This window comes from Ranitomeya variabilis, chromosome 1 (genome assembly GCF_051348905.1).
Source record: "Ranitomeya variabilis isolate aRanVar5 chromosome 1, aRanVar5.hap1, whole genome shotgun sequence".
Lineage (NCBI taxonomy): Eukaryota > Metazoa > Chordata > Amphibia > Anura > Dendrobatidae > Ranitomeya > Ranitomeya variabilis.
Window position 1 is genome coordinate 899,902,103 of NC_135232.1, and position 19,238 is coordinate 899,921,340.

At 43.2% G+C, this 19,238-nt stretch overlaps 1 protein-coding gene across 3 annotated transcripts in view; it reads right to left on the bottom strand.

Annotated features, from left to right (window-relative positions):
• The window catches only part of ANK2 (ankyrin 2), a 648,838-nt gene that overhangs the window by 234,205 nt on the left and 395,395 nt on the right, over positions 1 to 19,238 (bottom strand). For all 3 annotated transcript variants that reach the window (XM_077278822.1, XM_077278815.1, XM_077278806.1), the window contains one exon: positions 16,908 to 17,009. In XM_077278822.1, coding sequence (XP_077134937.1) covers positions 16,908 to 17,009 — 102 coding nt within the window. The remainder of the gene's footprint in view (positions 1 to 16,907; positions 17,010 to 19,238) is intronic.

Sequence of the window (19,238 nt, forward strand, 5' to 3'; positions counted from 1 at the left end):
CTCTGAATAAACACCACGGCCATTAATTTCCAACATGGTTGTCTGAGTTTTTATTTTCTATGGGTTCTGTGTTACCATGGGCAGGTTAATCTTTGTGAAGGATGTATGAATTAAGCAGCATACAAGGTTATCCTGGAAAAACAGTTGATTCCTTCTGCTCAGGCAATGTTCACCAACTCTGAGGACTGGTTTTTCCAGCAGGACAGTGCGCTATGCCACACAGCTAGGTCAATCAAGGTGTGGATGAAGGACCACCACATCAAATCCCTGTCATGGCCAGCCCAATCTCCTCATTGAAAACCTCTGGAATGTAATTAAGAGGAAGATGGATAGTCACAAGCCATCAAACAAAGAAGAAATGCTTACATTTTTGTACCAGGAGTGGCATAAGGTCACCCAAAAGCAGTGTGAAAGACAGGTGGAAAGCATGTCAAGACGCATGAAAGCTGTGATTAAAAATCATGGTTATTCCACAAAATATTGATTTCTGAACTCTTCCTGAGTTAAAACATTAGTATTGTTGTTTCTAAATGATTATGAGCTTGTTTTTTTGCGTTATTTGAGGTCTGCAAGCAATGCATTTTTTTGTTATTTTGACCATTTCTCATTTTCAGAAAATACAAAATGTATTGCTTGGAACTTCGAGTCCGCCATTTTCGACCGCGCATGCGTGGGCGAAACTCCGCCCCGTCCTCCCCGGACCTTACAATGGGGCAGCGAAAGCGTCGTAAGACTGCTTCCGCTGCCCACGTCGGGCATTTCTTTCACAACGCGGGTCGGCACGTCGGGCCGACGCACAGCGACGGCCCCGTGCCGACGCTAGTGTGAAAGCAGCCAAAGAGAAAAATCAGACAAACTGAAAATTTTGCAGTGGTCTCTTAATTTTTGCCAGTGCTGTATAATGACATAGCCCTGTTCTTACTGCCAGCATTTACTGTTTTTAGAAGCAGCGAATGGAAGGAGTGCAGAGTCGTGTGTCATAACAAAGTCTTCTTTTGCCGGGATCACACTTGCGAGAAACAAGGCCGAGTTTTGCATGTTAAATACCCGGCACTGCCGCCGGCACTCAGGAGCGGAGCGTGCGGCTCCATGTATTGCTATGCGGCCGCACGCTCCGCTCTGGAGTGCAGGCGGCAGTGCCGGGTATCAACATGCGAGACTCGGCCATTTTTCTTGCATGTGTAATCCCGGCCTTAGGGTATGTGTCCACGTTCAGGCTTGCTTCAGGCTTTGGTCAGGATTTTAGGCAAGTAAAATCCTGACCAAAACTGCACCTGAGGTCACTGGCAGGTCACCTGCGGTGTGCCTGCGTGTTTTGCTCATTGTAGCAACATGCTGCGTTTTGAAAAAACGCACCGCGCATGCGTTTTCGCGGCAAAAACGCATGCGTTTTTTAACGCATAGTGGAGTCGGGATTTCATGAAATCCCCTCCACTATGCTGTAACATCTGGACGCTGCGTTTTTGACGCTGCGGAAAAACGCAGCGTAAAAAACGCAGCGTTTCCTGAACGTGGACACATACCCTAACAGGACTCATTCCACAGCACTAAGAGTAGAGAGGAGCTGACAGTGTTGTGGGATGAGAGATGCAAATGTTGTTTGTAAGCTCTACTCCCCCTCTTCCCACACTGACATTGCCATAGTATGAGCTCTTGAGATGCAGAGTAGTGCTGAGCGAGAGTACTCGTTGCTCGGGTTTTCCCAAGCACACTCAGGTGGTCTCCGAGTATTTATGACTGCTCGGAGATTTAGTTTTCATCGCTGCAGCTGAATGATTTACAGCTACTAGCCAGCTTGATTACATGTGAGGATTCCCTAGCAACCAGGCAACCCCCACATGTACTCAGCCTGGCTAACAGATGTAAATCATTCAGCTGCCGCAAAGAAAACTAAATCTCTGAACACTTACAAATACTCGGAGGTCACCCGAGCAGCGAGTACACCTGCTCATCACTATTGCAGAGGTGTTTGCATTGACACACAGCTTGGCTCTCCTCATCTCCTCCCCTTGTAATCACAGTAGATGCCTGTTGTGAGATAATAATGAAATACTAAACTAAGTGTTTCTGAGGGTGCTTTTTTTTTTTCATTCATTTCATTGTACTGTTCTTTTAATTAGAGCAAATCATTACCTCTTGTTTTCATTTTGTTCCATTTTCATTGGCAATAAATGGCTTCCTATGTCTGACTTGTATAATCCAAATTGTTCACTGTTATTGCCTAAACCTTCATGCATAACAATGCAGTAACTAAAAAAAGCTAAAAAGAGCGCTTGTGTTTCATTATTGCTATGATATACTTGCTACGGTGCCCTGTAGTGTATTTTCCTCCTTACCAGATAGTTTTCCTTAGTGTTTCTCACTAGCTCATTCCCACTTTTTGGACCCTGCTGTATATGAGCAGTAAAGTGATCCCTTCTATTATACAGGTTAGTCAATAGGAATTAGCACACAAATACTGAACACATTAATAGTGGAGATGAGCGAATATTTCAATATTCAGTTCGGATTACGATCGCCGTATTTGCAATATTCGCTGAACATAGCAGAACGGCACTGGAGTAGAGATGAGCGAATATGTTTGGAAACGATCATTAAAAATCGATCATTTTCCGAACAGTTTAAAAAAAAAAAAAAAACTCGGAAGGCACAAGCTAGACAGAGCAGCATTTTTTTTAAAACTGCATTTAACCTTTTGAGAGTTTTTGATATGTTGTTGCCCATCAATGCCCTACAGAGTGGGCGAGGTCCGGGTCCTAAAACTCTCACTGATCACTCACAAGACTTTCTCAGAAGCACTGAGTACATGCACAGAGCTGTGTACAAGCTCAATAGAAACTCTTATGTTCCATGCACTAAATCATACCTCCCATAGGGGTGGAGCCGCATATTCATCACTGTAATGAGCGGTACCATGTGCCCGCTCATACAGGAAGAAGCATCGAGGGAGCCGGGTGAGTATTTTATTTCCAGCGGGCGGGCGCACAGGGGGTGGGAGGGGGGTGGTGACAAGGATCTTTATTTTAAACACAAAAAAAATAAAAAAAACAATGATTTTTCATTCCTTCTCTCCAGCTAACGCTGCTGGGAAGAAGGAATGAATTACGGCTTCAGCACCAGATGCAGGGGACAGCGCTTAGCTCTAGCGCTGTCTCCTGCACGGTCCGTGTGGTACCCAGTTGGCACACGGGCGGCACACGGCTGCCGCACGTGTGCCACACTGATGTGCCACGTGAGCACACGGACATGGATAACTCCGGTACCGATTTTTCCAGTACCGGAATTATCTGAAAAAGTGTGGGGCAGGCCTTATACAGCAGCTGATCGATTCTGCTAACTGAAGCGAGTGATGCTGAACAGTATTTTCCAAACATGATGGGGGTCTCAACACCTAGTCCCCACCATGTGCAGGACATTTAACAGCCAACAACATATAAAAACCTCTCAAAAGTTGAGTGTCTTTTGCCAGATCTAATTCATTTGGGGAACAACCCCGTTAAGAAGGAAAGAAGCTATGGTAAATGAGTGTATAAATAAACAGACAAAAAGAGAAATGATCCAGCTGGAGGTGGAGGCAGTTCAGACTTTGTGAGACTTTATTAGACAACTAAAGCAATAAATAGTTCTTCAAAATGAAAAATCTTTACATAGCAAACACCTGGCACACCAGTGAGGAGGATCAACGCGTTTCAACTATGAAGTCTTACTCATGATCTACATGCTATCCTATGATTTGCTATGTAAAGATTTTTCATTTTGAAGAACTATATCGCTTTAGTTGTCTAATAAAGTCTCACAAAGTCTGAACTGCCTCCACCTCCAGCTGGATCATTTCTCTTTTTGTCTTCATTTGCTGTGGGCGCTCACCCCGAACCGTGCTGGGCATTGGCAGGTCTGGGGATTTCGTCTAAGACCGGTAAGCTGACTATATTCCTTTTTTCTTTTTTTATAAATAAACAGGTTCAAAAGCAAACAATGAGGAGTGACATGTTTCTGTGTCAGTTTGCGTGTATAATGGTCAAGTGTCCAACTGACTATGTAAAACAAAAAATCAGCTACCATGTAATAAACCAGCATAATAACACACATACTATTTAGAACATTTTCACATAAATTCAGACTTTACTGCATAAGCAAAATCCTAAAGTTATGAATTTGTTGATGAAACCATAAGATATTCTGCCAGCTTTGCAAAGCCTGACATAAATGTGCTTAAACAAGCCATTAGAAAAATGCCTAAAACAAGTTAATTAAAGCAAATTAAGTTCATGAACATTTCCGAAGAACATAGAAGTACTATTAATGTCATTACTCAGTGATCTCACGCCTGCCCCAAAGGCTCAAAATAGCACTTAATGAATGAATATTTTTAGCATTTGCAGTAAATTTCACAGGATTATTCTCCCAGAATAAAAATAGGATAAGTGAAAAAAAAATAAAAAAACAAAACACCCCAATGGTTTGAATGTAGGATTAGGGATCAAAAAGTAATAAGTAATAGGCTTATTTCACATCTCATGCCACGTTAGGCTACTTTCACACTAGCGTTGTTTGCTGTACGTCGCAATGCGTCGTTTTGGAGAAAAAACACATCCTGCAAAGTTGCCCGCAGGAAGCGTTTTTTCTCCATAGGCTTGCATTAGTGACGCATTGCGACGTATGGTCACACGTCGCATCCGTCGAGCGACGGATGCGTCGTGTTTTGGCGGACTATCGGCACAAAAAAGTTACATGTAACTTTTTTTGTGCATCGTGTCCGCCATTTCCTCCCTCGGAACTCCTCCCCCTCCTCCCCAGACATTACAATGGGGCTGCGGATGCGTTGCAAAACTGCATCCGCTGCCCCCGTTGTGCTACTTAACACACTGTCCGTCGGTACGTCGGGCCGACGGTTTGCGACGGCCCGTACCAACGGACTAGTGTGAAAGTAGCCTAACAGATCTGGCATTTCTGTGAATTAAGCTGTTCTGCCTCTACGATAGAGAAGAACATCAGAATTAACTAACTCAGGTACGAACATAGCCTAACAAAACGGCTAAAAATGTAAATCGTTCTCCAATTCCAAAATATTCATTCACTTTATGTTCAATACCTCGTTTTATCCTCCAGTGCCTCCACATCTTTTCCATAGTCAATTCTTTGTTCCTTTACGTTGCAGTTTTACTTTAAGGGGTTGTTTAGGACTTTACAATTTAAAAATAAATGTGTCAACAGAAAATTACCAATTGTTCATATTAGGCTTTTATGTTACTTGTACTGTTTCAAAATGTTGTCAATTTTTTTATATTACAATTCTTATTAAAAAAAACAAAGTAAAATCTTGTAAATGTTTCCACTGCCCAATAGTGCTCTTTAAGATTCATTCTTCCTGCGTTTCAGAAATAGTTTTCAGCTGGCTCTTTATCATCAGAGGCAGAATTACAATGATAGGTAACACCTCTATGCACAGGATAAAACACCGATCCACCTTTCCTAATAGTGACCCTGCTCCTAATCCCTTCATGATGACTTTTGCACATGTTTATTAGATGATTCAATACAAAACATAGGGTATCTGTTCTTTGCTGCTAATGTACATGTGGATTTTCTGAAACAATAAAAAGCTAGAATCTAAAAAAAATCCCCAGTGGATAGGTGTGAAGATTACAAGATTTTTCATTTTTATTTTTAAAGGGAATCTGTCACCCCAAAAATCATATATGAACTAAGGCCACCAGGATCAGGGGCTTATCTATAGCATTCTGTAATGCTGTAGATAAGCCCCAGATGTAACCTGAAAGGTAAGAAAAACAGATAGGTAAGCCCCTGATGCCGGTAGCCTTAGCTCATATACGATTTTTGGGGTGACAGATTCCCTTTAATAAAGATTGCGATATGGAAAAAAAACACTGTCAAAGTAAAGCTTTAGCAAGGTTGATTGTCAAAAATGGGGGGGACCCCACGCCGTTTTATAAAATTATTTAAATAATTAAAAAATACGGCGTGGTGACACCTCTATTCTTGATAACTAGCCTTGCTGAAGCTGACAGCTGAGGGTTGCAGCCCCCAACTGTGAGTTTTGTTCTCTGACCGGCGGGGATGATTTCACCGCGGATCACAAGTGGTGTTTGCCACGCTGTCTAGCACATTACAGTGCAGCAAACGCTGGAAGTTTGGGCCCCCCATTCAAGTGAATGGGGTCCGGGTACTGTTCTGGTACCGAACACCAACTTTTTGTAACTGTTCAACCGAGCCCGCCAGACCCGAACATCCAGGTGTCTGCCCAACTCTACTTGTTATTCTACCCTATGCGAGAAAGGGAAAAATGGTATACAACAGCATCGCAATAATATTTGTAACTTATATCATAGACGTAGTGCTACAAGTATAAAAGCTGTCAGATATGGAGATATTGGGATCAATCGCCAAAACCGGATCAGGAAAGGGAACGATTGTGGAAACCACAAAAATGCGACACTATGATCCAAAAATGAATGCAAAAAAGTCTTTTATTTGGACATAAAATGAACGCTACTGGAAAGAACGTGCAAACAGTATGCAAAAAGTGCAATCGTGCAAAAGCCGACGATTGGGACAGAATCCACCATATACAATAAACAGTGTTACTATTTAGTATGAATCACATATGTAAATAACGGCATACAATCACTAAAGGTTTTATAAGCTGTCCCCCACATATACTTAGGACAAAAGATCATAAGACCATGCAATATCCAGGTATCAATTAAATAGGTGTCCACACGTGTCTGTCTATAGCTTAGTCCAGTAACCATGTTGTGGTAATCAGTGCATGGACAGCTATAACAAGGGAAACCAGTCCTAATAGGTAAATACCTAATGAATGTGACTGTGGCACCTACTGCCAAGGGGAGAGACTGCTTGTAGAAAATTACCTTAATGCCAAGAGAATGGGGATCCTGAACCGCTCGTCAGCCCCGACGCACGTTTCGGAAACTTGCTCCTTCGTCAGGGGGCCTTCCCATGGCGACGCCTCTGCTTGACACCGACGCCGCTTGGCGTGTCTCTGGGAGCCATGGTAGCGGGCGCGTCACTTCCAGTACGCGTCGCAGCTACTTCCGGTCCAGCGTATTTTTAACCGGACAATTTTTTTCACTCACACACGCCCCCTGACGAAGGAGCGGCATGTCCTCATGACGACATCAAGGTCTCCAGAGCTGAGAGACTTCTTGTCATGCGCAGTGCACGTCAGGAAGTCTCTAAGGTTAGTGCACAGAAGCTGCAGCGCTGACAGCTTCTATAGCGTGCAGATGTGCATGCTATAGAAGTGGTCAGCCTGCACAAAATGAGTGTCCCATAGTGGGACACAATGTAAAACTAAGAATGAATTAAAAAAATGTTTTTAAATAATTGTAAAAATATTTAAAAAAAATAAATAATAATAAAAAAAAAAAATAGTAAAAAAAATATTTATTATATCAATAAATAAATATTTGAGTGAAAAATAAAAAATAAAACAATAAAAGTACACATATTTGGTATCCCCGCGTCCGTAACGACCCGCCCTATAAAACTGTCCCACTAGTTAACCCCTTTAGTGAACACCACAAAAAAAAACACAAGGCAAAAAACAACGCTTTATCATCATACCGCCGAACAAAATGTGGAATAACACGCAATCAAAAAGACAGATATAAATAAACCTGGTACCGCTGAAAACGGCATCTTGTCTCACAAAAACAAGTCACCTTATAGCTCCATCACCAGAAAAATAAAAAAGTCATAGCTGTCAGATTAAAGTGATGCAAAAATAATTATTTTTTATATAAAATAGTTTTTATTGTATAAAAGCACCAAAACAAAAAGAAATGACATAAATGAGGTATCGCTGTCATCGCACTAACCCGAAGAATAAAACTGCTTTATCAATTTTACCAAACACAGAACGGTACAAAAGCCTCCCCCCCTCAAAATAAAAAAAGAAATTAATGAATTGCTGGTTTTTGTTCATTCTGCCTCACAAAAATCGGAATAAAAAGCGATCAAAAAATGTAATGTGCCTGAAAATAGTAATTAAAAACGTCAACTCGTCCCGCAAAAAACAAGACTTCACATGACTGTGGACCAAAATATGGAAAAATTCTAGCTCTCAAAATGTGGTGAAGGCAAAACTATTTTTTGCAATAAAAAAGCGTATTTTAGTGTGTTACAGCTGCCAAACATAAAAACCCGCTATGAAAACCCGCTATAAATAGTAGATCAAGCCCCCCTTGATCACCCCCTTAGTTAGGGAAAAAAATATAAAATAAAAAAATGTATTTATTTCCATTTTCCCATTAGGGTTGGTGCTGGGGCTAAAGTTAGGATTACAATTACGGTAGGGATTAGGGTTGTCTTAGGGTTAAGTTTGTGGTTAGGGTTGGGATTAGGGGTGTGTTGGGGTTAGGCTACTCTCACACTAGCGTCGGGCACTGCACGTCGCAATGCGTCGTTGTGGAGAAAAAACGCATCCTGCAAAGTTGCCTGCAGGATGCGTTTTTTCTCCATAGACGTTTATTAGCGACGCATTGTGACGCCGTGCCACACGTCGCAACCATCGCGCGACGGTTGCGCCGTGTTTTGGTGCACCGCCGGCACAAAAAAAGTTACATGTAACTTTTTTTGAGCGTCTAGTCCTCCATTTTTGACCGCGCATGAGCGGCCGAAACTCCATCCCCTCCTCCCTGGACCTTGCAATGGGGCAGCGGAAGCGTCGTAAGACTGCTTCCGCTGCCCACGTCGGGCATTTTTTTCACAGTATGCGTCGGTATGTCGGACCGAAGCAGCGCGACGGCCCCGTACCGACGCTAGTGTGAAAGCAGCCTTAGGGTTGAAGTTAGAATTGGGGGGGTTTCCACTGTTTAGACACATAAGGGGGTCTCCAAACGCGACATGGTGTCTGATCTCAATTCCAGCTAATTCTGCATTGAAAAAGTCAAACGGTGCTCCTTCCGAGCTCTGCCATGCGCCCAAACAGTGGTTTACCTGTTGTGAATTCTGTTCTCGAGCTCCCTCCTGTGGTTATGAATGGTACTTCGGCGAGTTCTGTTCATGGACTCCCTCTGGTGGCTGTGAGTGGAGCTGCTGGTTCTGAGATTCCTTCTCCAGCTGATCTCGTTCAGGTCTTGGCTGGCTGCTCTATTTAACTCCACTCAGATTGTTACTTGATGCCAGCTGTCAATGTCCTAGTACTGGTTCAGTTCACTTGGATCTTTCAGATGACCTGTTTACTTCAGCAAAAGCTAAGTCCTTGCTAGCTTATTTGTTACCACTGTGTTTTTGTCCAGCTTGCTATAATGAATTTATCTTGTTAGCTGGAAGCTCTGGGATGCAGAGTGGCACCACCGCGCCGTGAGTCGGTGCGGTGGTTTCTTTTGCACACTCTGCGTGGTTTTTTGTTAGTTTTTTATGCTGACCGCAAAGATACCTTTTCTATCCTCAGTCTGTTTAGTCAAGTCTGGCCTCCTATGCTGAAACCTATTTCATTCCTGTGTTTGTAACTTCCATCTTAACTCACAGTCAATATATGTGGGGGCTGCCTATTTCTTTGGGGAATTTCTCTGAGGCAAGGTAGGCTGTATTTTCTATCTTTAGGGGTAGTTAGCTCTTAGGCTGTGAAGAGGCGTCTAGGCAGAGTCAGGAACGCTCCACGGCTATTTCTAGTTGTTGTGATAGGATTAGGGGTTGCGGTCAGCAGAGCTCCCACTTCCCAGAGCTCGTCCTGTATCGCTAGTTTGCTCATCTGGTCATTTCTAGTGTTCCTAACCACCAGCCCAACATAACATTTACCCCCACAAATGCCACATATGGAGTATCAGCGTACTTAGGACAAATTGCACAACAACTTTTGGGGTACAATTTCTCCTGTTACCCTTGGGAAAATAAAAAAATTGGGGACCAAAAGAGCATGTTTGTGGAAAAAATTATTTTTTTATTTTCATGCCCGGGTGCTGTAAACTTTAGTGAAACACCTGGGGGTTCAAAGTTCTCACCACACATCTGGATAAGTTCCTTGGGGGGTGGAGTTTCCAAAATGGGGCACTTGTGGGAGGTTTCCACTGTTTAGGAACATCAGGGGCTCTCCAAACGCGCCCGCAGACCGTTCCATCAAAGTCTCCATTCCAAAACGTCACTACTTCCCTTCCCCGACGTGTGCCCATACCGTAGTTTTCTCCCACATATGGGGTATCAGCATACTCAGGACAAATTGGACAACAACTTTTGGGGTCCAATTTCTCCTGTTACCCTTGGGAAAATAAAAAATTGGGGACTAAAACATCATGTTTGTGGAAAAAATATGATTTTTTTTTATTTTCACGCCCGGGCGTTTTAAACTTTAGTGAAACACCTGGGGATTCAAAGTCCTCACCACACATCTAGATAAGTTCCTTGTGGGGTCTAATTTCCAAAATGGGGTCACTTGTAGGGGGTTTCCACTGTTTAGGCACATCAAGGGCTCTCCAAACGCGACATGGTGTCTGATCTCAATTCCAGACAGTTTTGCGTTGAAAAAGTCAAACGTCGTTCCTTCCCTTCCGAGCTCTGCCATGCGCCAAAACAGTGGTTTACCCCCACATATGGGGTATCCGCTTACTCAGGACAAACTGAACATTAACTTTTTGGGTCCAATTTCTCCTGTTACCCTTGGGAAAATAAAAAATAAAAAATTGGATCTGAAGTAATTTTTTTGTGAAAAAAAGTAAAATGTTCATTTTTTTATTTTAAACATTCAAAAAAAACATGTGAAGCACCAGAAGGGTTAATAAACTTCTTGAATGTGGTTTTGCACAGTTTCTAGAATGGTGTGTCTTTTGGGTATTTTCTATCATATAGACCCCTCAAAGTGACTTCAAATGTGATGTGGTCCCTAAAAAAAAATGGTGTTCTAAAAATGAGAAATCGCTGGTCAACTTTTAACCGTTATAACTCCATTAAAAAAAAAAAAAAATTTGGATCCAAAATTCTGCTGATGTAAAGTAGACATGTGGGAAATGTTACTTATTAAGTATTTTATGTGACATAACTGTGATTTAAGGGCATGAAAATTCAAAGTTGGAAAATTGTTAAATTTTCGCCAAATTTTTTTCACAAATAAACGCAAGTCATATCAAAGAAATTTTACCACTGTCATAAAGTACAATATGTCACAAGAAAACAATGTCAGAATCATCGGGATCCATTGAAGCGTTCCAGAGTTATAACCTCATAAAGGGACAGTGGTCAGAATTGTAAAAATTGGCCCGGTCATTAACGTGCAAACCACCCTTGGGAGTAAAGGGGTTAACCCCTTAATCCCATATGATGTACTATCCCGTCAAGGTGACCTGGGACTTCCCAGTGATGGGATAGTACGTCATATGCGATCGGCCGCGCTCACGGGGGGAGCGGGGCCGATCGCGGTCGGGTGTCAGCTGACTATCGCAGCTGACATCCGGCACTATGTGCCAGGAGCGGTCACGGACCGCCCCCGGCACATTAACCCCCGGCACACTATGATCAAACATGATCGCAGTGTTCCGGCGGTATAGGGAAGCATCGCACAGGGAGGGGGCTCCCTGCGTGCTTCCCTGAGACCCCCGGAGCAACGCGATGTAATCGCGTTGCTCTGAGGGTCTCTTTCCTCCTCCTCCCTGCAGCAGGCCCAGATCCAAGATGGCCGCGGCATCCGGGTCCTGCAGGGAGGTGGCTTCACTGCACCTGCTCAGAGCAGGCGACGGGAAGCCTCCAGGAGCTGTGCAGGTCAGATCGCCGATCTGACACAGTGCACAACAAAGTGTCAGATCGGCGATCATACACTATAACATCATGCCCCCCCGGGGCAATGTTATAGTGTAAAAAAAAAAAAAATTAGATATATTGTTCCTATAAATACATTTCTTTATCTAAACAAAAAAAAAAACAATAAAAGTACACATATTTAGTATCGCCGCATCCGTAGCGACCCGACCTATAAAACTGTCCCACTAGTTAACCCCTTCAGTGAACACCGTAAAAAAAAAAAAAAAAAAAAAAAAAAAAAACGAGGCAAAAAAACAACGCTTCATTATCATACCGCCAAATAAAAAGTGGAATAACACGCGATCAAAAAGACGGATATAAATAATCATGGTACCGCTGAAAACGTCATCTTGTCCCGCAAAAAACAAGCCGCCATACAGCGTCATCAAAGAAAAAATACAAAAGTTATAGTCCTCAGAATAAAGCGATGCAAAAATAATTATTTTTTCTATAAAATAGTTTTTATCGTATAAAAGCACCAAAACATAAAACAATGATACAAATGAGGTATCGCTGTAATCGTACTGACCCGAAGAATAAAACTGCTTTATCCATTTTACCAAACGCGGATCGGTATAAACACCTCCCCCAAAAGAAATTCATGAATAGCTGGTCTTTGGTCACTCTGCCTCACAAAAATCAGAATAAAAAGCGATCAAAAATGTCACGTGCCCGAAAATGTTACAAATAAAAATTTCAACTCGTCCCGCAAAAAACAAGACCTCACATGACTTTGTGGACCAAAAAATGGAAAAATTATAGCTCTCAAAATGTGGGAACGCAAAAAATATTTTTTGCAAAAAAAAGCGTCTTTCAGTGTGTGACGGCTGCCAATCATAAAAATCCGCTAAATAACCCGCTATAAAAGTAAATCAAACCCCCCTTCATCACCCCCTTAGTTAGCGAAAAATTAAAAAATTAAAAAAATTTATTTCCATTTTCCCTTTAGGGTTAGGGTTAGGGCTAGGGCTAGGGTTAGGATTAGGGCTAGGGTTAGGGCTAGGGTTGGGGCTAGGGTTGAAGCTAAAGTAAGGGTTAGGGTTGGGGCCAATGTTAGGGTTAGGGTTGGGGCTAAAGTTAGGGTTAGGGTTTGGATTACATTTACGGTTGGGATTAGAGTTAGGGGTGTGTCAGGGTTAGGGATGTGGTTAGGGTTACCGTTGGGATTAGGGTTAGGGGTGTGTTTGGATTAGGGTTTCAGGTAGAATTGGGGAGTTTCCACTGTTCAGGCACATCAGGGGCTCTCCAAACGCGACTTGGCGTCCGATCTCAATTCCAGCCAATTCTGCGTTGAAAAAGTAAAACAGTGCTCCTTCCCTTCCGAGCTCTCCCGTGCGCCCAAACAGGGGTTTACCCCAACATATGGGGTATCAGCGTACTCGGGGCAAATTGGACAACTTTTGGGGTCCAAGTTCTCTTGTTATCCTTGGGAGAAAAAAAGTTTTGGGGGCTAAAAATCATTTTTGTTGGAAAAAAAAAGATTTTTTATTTTCACGGCTCTGCATTGTAAACTGTAGTGAAATACTTGGGGGTTCAAAGTTCGCACAACACATCTAGATAAGTTCCTTGGGAGGTCTAGTTTCCAATATGGGGTCACTTGTGGGGGGTTTCTACTGTTTGGGTACATCAGGGGCTCTGCAAATGCAACGTGACGCCTGCAGACCAATCCATCTACCGTATATACTCGAGTATAAGCTGAGATTTTCAGCCCAAATTTTTTTGCTGAAATTGCCCCTCTCGGCTTATACTCGAGTCATGATCGGCGGTGGGGTCGGCGGGTGAGGGGGAGAGAGGTCTGTCATATACTCACCTAGTCCCGGCGCTCCCCCTGCCTGTCCCACGGTCTTCGGTGCCGCAGCTCTTCCCCTGTTCAGCGGTCACGTGGGACCGCTCATTAAAGTTATGAATATGGACTCCACTCCCATAGGGGTGGAGCCGCATATTCATTCCTTTAATGACGGTAACGGTGACCGCTGACAGAGGAAGAGGCTGCGGCACCCGGAGACCATCTGTCCGGGATAAGGAGCCAGGGACGCCGGTGAGCAGGTAAGTATGTCATAGTTACCTGTCCGCGTTCCACACGCCGGGCGCCGCTCCGTCTTCCCTTCCTCTTGCTCTGACTGTTCAGGTCAGAGGGAGCGATGACGTACTAGTGTGCGCGCCGCCCCCTGCCTGAACAGTCAGGTGCAGGTGCATGAACGGTGCAGAGCATTATATATGTGGCACAGCTTTATATGGAGCATCTATGGGGCCATAATGAATGGTATGGAGCATCTATTTTTATTTTTGAAATTCACCGGTAGCTGCTGCATTTTCCGTAGCTGCTGCATTTTCCACCCTAGGCTTATACTCGAGTCAGTAAGTTTTCCCAGTTTTTTGTGGCAAAATTAGGGGGGTCGGCTTATACTCGGGTCGGCTTATACTCTAGTATATACGGGTAAGTCTGCATTCCAAATGGCGCTCCTTCCCTTCCAAGCTCTGCCATGCGCCCAAACAGTGGTTCTCCCCCACATATGGGGTATCAGCATACTCAGGATAAATTGGACAACAACTATTGGGGTCCAAGTTATCCTGTTACCCTTGTGAAAATACAAAACTGGGGGCTAAAAAATCATTTTTGTGAAAAAAAATATATATATTTTCACGGCTCTGCATTATAAACCGTAGTGAAACACTTGGGGGTTCAAAGCTCTCAAAACACATCTAGATAAGTTCCTTAGGGGGTCTACTTTCCCAAATGGTGTCACTTGTGGGGGGTTTTAATGTTTAGGAACATCAGGGGCTCTCCAAACGCGACATGGTGTCCCATCTCAATTCCAGTCAATTTTACACTGAAAAGTCAATCGGCGCTCCTTCCCTTCCGAGCTCTGCCATGCGCCCAAACAGTCATTTACCCCCACATATGGGGTATCAGCGTACTCAGGACAAATTGCACAACAACTTTTGGGGTCCAATTTCTTCTCTTACCCTTGGGAAAATAAACAATTGGGGGCGAAAAGATAATTTTTGTGAAAAAATATGATTTTTTATTTTTACGGCTCTGCATTATAAACTTCTGTGAAGCACTTGGTGGATCAAAGTGCTCACCACACATCTAGATAAGTTCCTTAGGGGGGTCTACTTTCCAAAATGGTGTCACTTGTGGGGGGTTTCAATGTTTACGCACATCAGGGGCTCTTCAAACGCAACATGGCGTCCCATCTCAATTCCAGTCAATTTTGCATTGAAAAGTAAAATGGCGCTCCTTTCCTTCCGAGCTCTGCCATGCGCTCAAACAGTGGTTTACCCCCACATATGGGGTATCAGCGTACTCAGGACAAATTGTACAACAACTTTTGGGGTCCATTTTCTCCTGTTACCCTTGGTAAAATAAGACAAATTGAAGCCGAAATAAATTTTGTGTGAAAAAAAGTTAAATGTTAATTTTTATTTAAACATTCCAAAAATTCCTCTGAAACACCTGAAGGGTTAATAAACTTCTTGAATGTGGTTTTGAGCACCTTGAGGGGTGCAGTTTTTAGAATGGTGTCACACTTGGGTATTTTCTATCATATAGACCCCTCAAAATGACTTCAAATGAGATGTGGTCCCTAAAAAAAAATGGTGTTGTAAAAATGAGAAATTGCTGGTCAACTTTTAACCCTTATAACTCCCTAACAAAAAAAAATTTTGGTTCCAAAATTGTGCTGATGTAAAGTAGACATGTGGGAAATGTTACTTATTAAGTATTTTGTGAGACATATCACTGTGATTTAAGGGCATAAAAATTCAAAGTTGGAAAATTGAGAAATTTTCAAAATTTTCACCAAATTTCCATTTTTTTCACAAATAAACGCAAGTTATATCGAATAAATTTTACTACTATCATGAAGTACAATATGTCATGAGAAAACAGTGTCAGAATCGCCAAGATCCGTTGAAGCGTTCCAGAGTTATAACCTCATAAAGGGATAGTGGTCAGAATTGTAAAAATTTGCCAGGTCATTAACGTGCAAACCACCCTCGGGGCTTAAGGGGTTAAAAACTACAATTTGTCTAGCAAAAAATGTCGTACAGCTATGTCGACAGAAACATCATGGCTTTTGGATGAAGGGTAGGAAGAAATGAAAAGTATTGAGGGAAAGGGTTAAGCTATGTACTGAGCTGCTGTTTTTCCATACAGTGCTTACATCCAGTCTGCTGCAGTGCTAATTTCAGCTCACCTTTGAGAGTGATGGGTGTTGGATCTTAAACAATCTCATAATGATGACATATTTCAAGTATAGGTCATCAGTTGTAAAGTCACAACCAACCCCTTTAAAAGGGATGATCTCTAGTCGGGTAAACACTGTTGCAAATGGAATAGGGAGAACTTCAGCTGGACCTTTTCTCTCCAAGGTCCCTATAGCAGTGCCATGGTCTGCCTCCATGGTACTATATGGACGCCTTTGCATTGTCCTCCCCTATTAGGCTTATAATAACTTAAAGGGGTTTTATTGTCTCACATCTAATGCATTCAATTTATTCCTATTATTCTTTCCAGAACTAAACTGATATCTCATACTACTACAATATAACAGAAGAAAAAAAAAGCGCAAACATAACATGCTTGCCTGAGGAAAGAGCAGGAACTGCTCCGAAACGCATAGCAAATCAAGTTTATAACCTACTTTTCTCGGTCTGGACTGGATGTTGGTGGGAAGTGTTGTAAGATCACCTCAACAAGAGACCTCCCTCTTCAACATACTACTACAGTAGGGAGCATGTTTTCTAAGCTACTCATCCATGTGAGTGGGACTAACTACAGTATGTATGCTCACAACCATACTGACCCAGTGCAGAAGAGCTCTGCATCCCTACATCCCCTATAGGATAGACGAAGGGAAGCATGACTTCTCAGCTATCTAGAACAGCAATTGTGGAGCATTCTATCAAGGATCAGAACAACACAGCCATTTATAGGGTTTTATCATTACATCTTTTCTATGATCATAGTCTGATTCACACATGATGACAGAAGCGTATTGTATGTGGTGGAGACAACAAAGACTAAAGAGTCTTTGTGGTGGAGACTAAAGAGTCCTGAGATCTCCCAGGCATAAATGTAGATAAAACTTGTACGTGAACATGAGAAACATTATCATTCACTGTACCTGATTACACGTGTTGATGTCTACTCCTCCTTTTAGATATTCCAGTACCTTGTCCAAATTGCCTGATCGAGCAGCTTTGAGAAAGCTCGTATTGCTGTCCGACTGTTGAAACAAAAAAGTAAATTGGTCAGGTATTAGGAGAATTTTCAACCAACAATCCCAGCGACAGTACGCATCTACAACACCTACAACTACAGTTCTGTGAACTCCTTCACTCCTGCATGTGAATTCATGTGGTGTTGGATTCATTGCATGATAGATGCAAACGACACCAAAAAGATCCTATCGACTTTAATGGGATCTGCCTGGTTTCCATTATGGAGTCTTAATTTTACCAGAAAAAGAGTGCAGCACCACAACAGAAACTATATGACCCCGTTATAGTCAACAATGTCCTCCCAATGCCACTTGCATCTATTATCTGCATGAATTCCTAGAAAGGAACAGAACAATAACCCTAACAGAGCAACTGTACTTAATAACCCTTGCTATAATCATACAAGCCTGGAAGAGATACCTCAACTATTCTACAACGCTTCCCAAACAAGTCAATAAAGCAAAGCGTCCATGTTTACCTATATTAATAATAGTGATGAGCGAGTGTGCTCGTTACTCGAGTTTTCTGAGCATGCTCGCGTGTTCTCCAAGTATCTTGGGTGTGCTCGTAGATTATGTTTGTGTCCCCGCAGCTGCATGATTTACGACTGCTAGACAGCCTGAATACATGTAGAAATTGCCTGTTCAGAATCCCCACATGTATTCAAGCTGTCTAGCAGCCACAAATCATGCAGCTGCGGGGACTCAAACATAATCTACGAGCATGCTGAAATACTCGGAGACAACCCGAGCATGCTGGAAGAACCCGAGTAACGAGCACACTCGCTCATCAGTAATTAATAATAATAATCATAAATAATACATGCAGGGTTACCAACCAGCCGAAAATATCAGAACATTTTTTGCCTGAAAATACAGATGCCAACCTGAAGAAGCTTTTACAGATAGTTATAACTGACTGTAACTATAATTTTACAGTTCACAGTGAATTCTACAAATGTGTTTACATCACAGACCACGGGCTTACATACTTGCTGCTGTACAATGCTCCATGGGAAGGGTGGGACCACGTAGAAAGCTGATCTGAGCAGCATTGACCTCTACATGTTGGGTGCCTTTTTACTGGCTTCAGGTTACAATACACAGGAGCAGCTTTGGCTACTTTCACACTAGTCCGTTGGTACAGGCCGTCGCAAACCGTCGGCCGACGTACCGACGGACAGTGTGTTAATTATGCACAACGGGGGCAACGGATGCAGTTTTTCAACGCATCCGCTGCCCCATTGTAATGTCCGGGGAGGAGGGGGCGGAGTACCGGCCGCGTATGCGCAGTCGAAAATGGCGGACACGACGCACAAAAGTTACATGTAACGTTTTTTGTGCCGACGGTCCGCCAAAACACGACGCAACCGTCACACGACGGATGCTATGTGTGGCACTCCGTCGCAATGCATCGCTATGTATAAGTCTATGGAGAAAAAACGCATCCTGCGGGCAACTTTGCAGGATGCGTTTTTTTACATAACGACGCATTGCGAAGTGCGTCGTACGACGCTAGTGTGAAAGTAGCCTAAGGCTACTTTCACACATCAGGTTTTTGCCGTTAGGCAGGATCCGGCAAATTTTAAAGGGAACCTGTCACCCCCAAAATGGAAGCTGAGCTAAGCCCACCGGCATCAGGGGATTATCTACAGCATTCTGACAGCGATCCAGTCCGATGGGCGTCGCGGTCCGGTCCGGGGCCTCCCATCTTCTTACGATGACGTCCTCTTCTTGTCTTCATGCTGCGGCTATGGTGCAGGTGTACTTTGTCTGTCCTGTTGAGGGCAGAGCAAAGTACTGCAGTGCGCAGGCGCCGGGAAAGGTCAGAGAGGCCCAGCGCCTGTACACTGCAGTACTTTGCTCTGCCCTCAACAGGACAGACAAAGTACGCCTGCGCCGGAGCATGAAGACAAGATAACGTCATCGTAAGAAGATGGGAGGCCCCGGGCTGGACTGTGAGGCCCATCAAACCGGACCGCCCCTGGGTGAGTATAATCTAACCTTTATTTCTCATCTTTCAGGATACATCGGGGGCTTATCTACAGCATTACAGAATGCTGCAGATAAGCCCCTAATGCCGGTGGGCTTAGCTCATCTTCCATTTTGGGGGTGACAGGTTCCCTTTAAAAAAAACGGATCCATTGCAAATTGTGAAAAACTGATGCAACGGATCTATTTTTTTTTGCTGGATCCCTTTTTTTTTTGTAAATGAACCTGGGAGAGAGAGAGCGA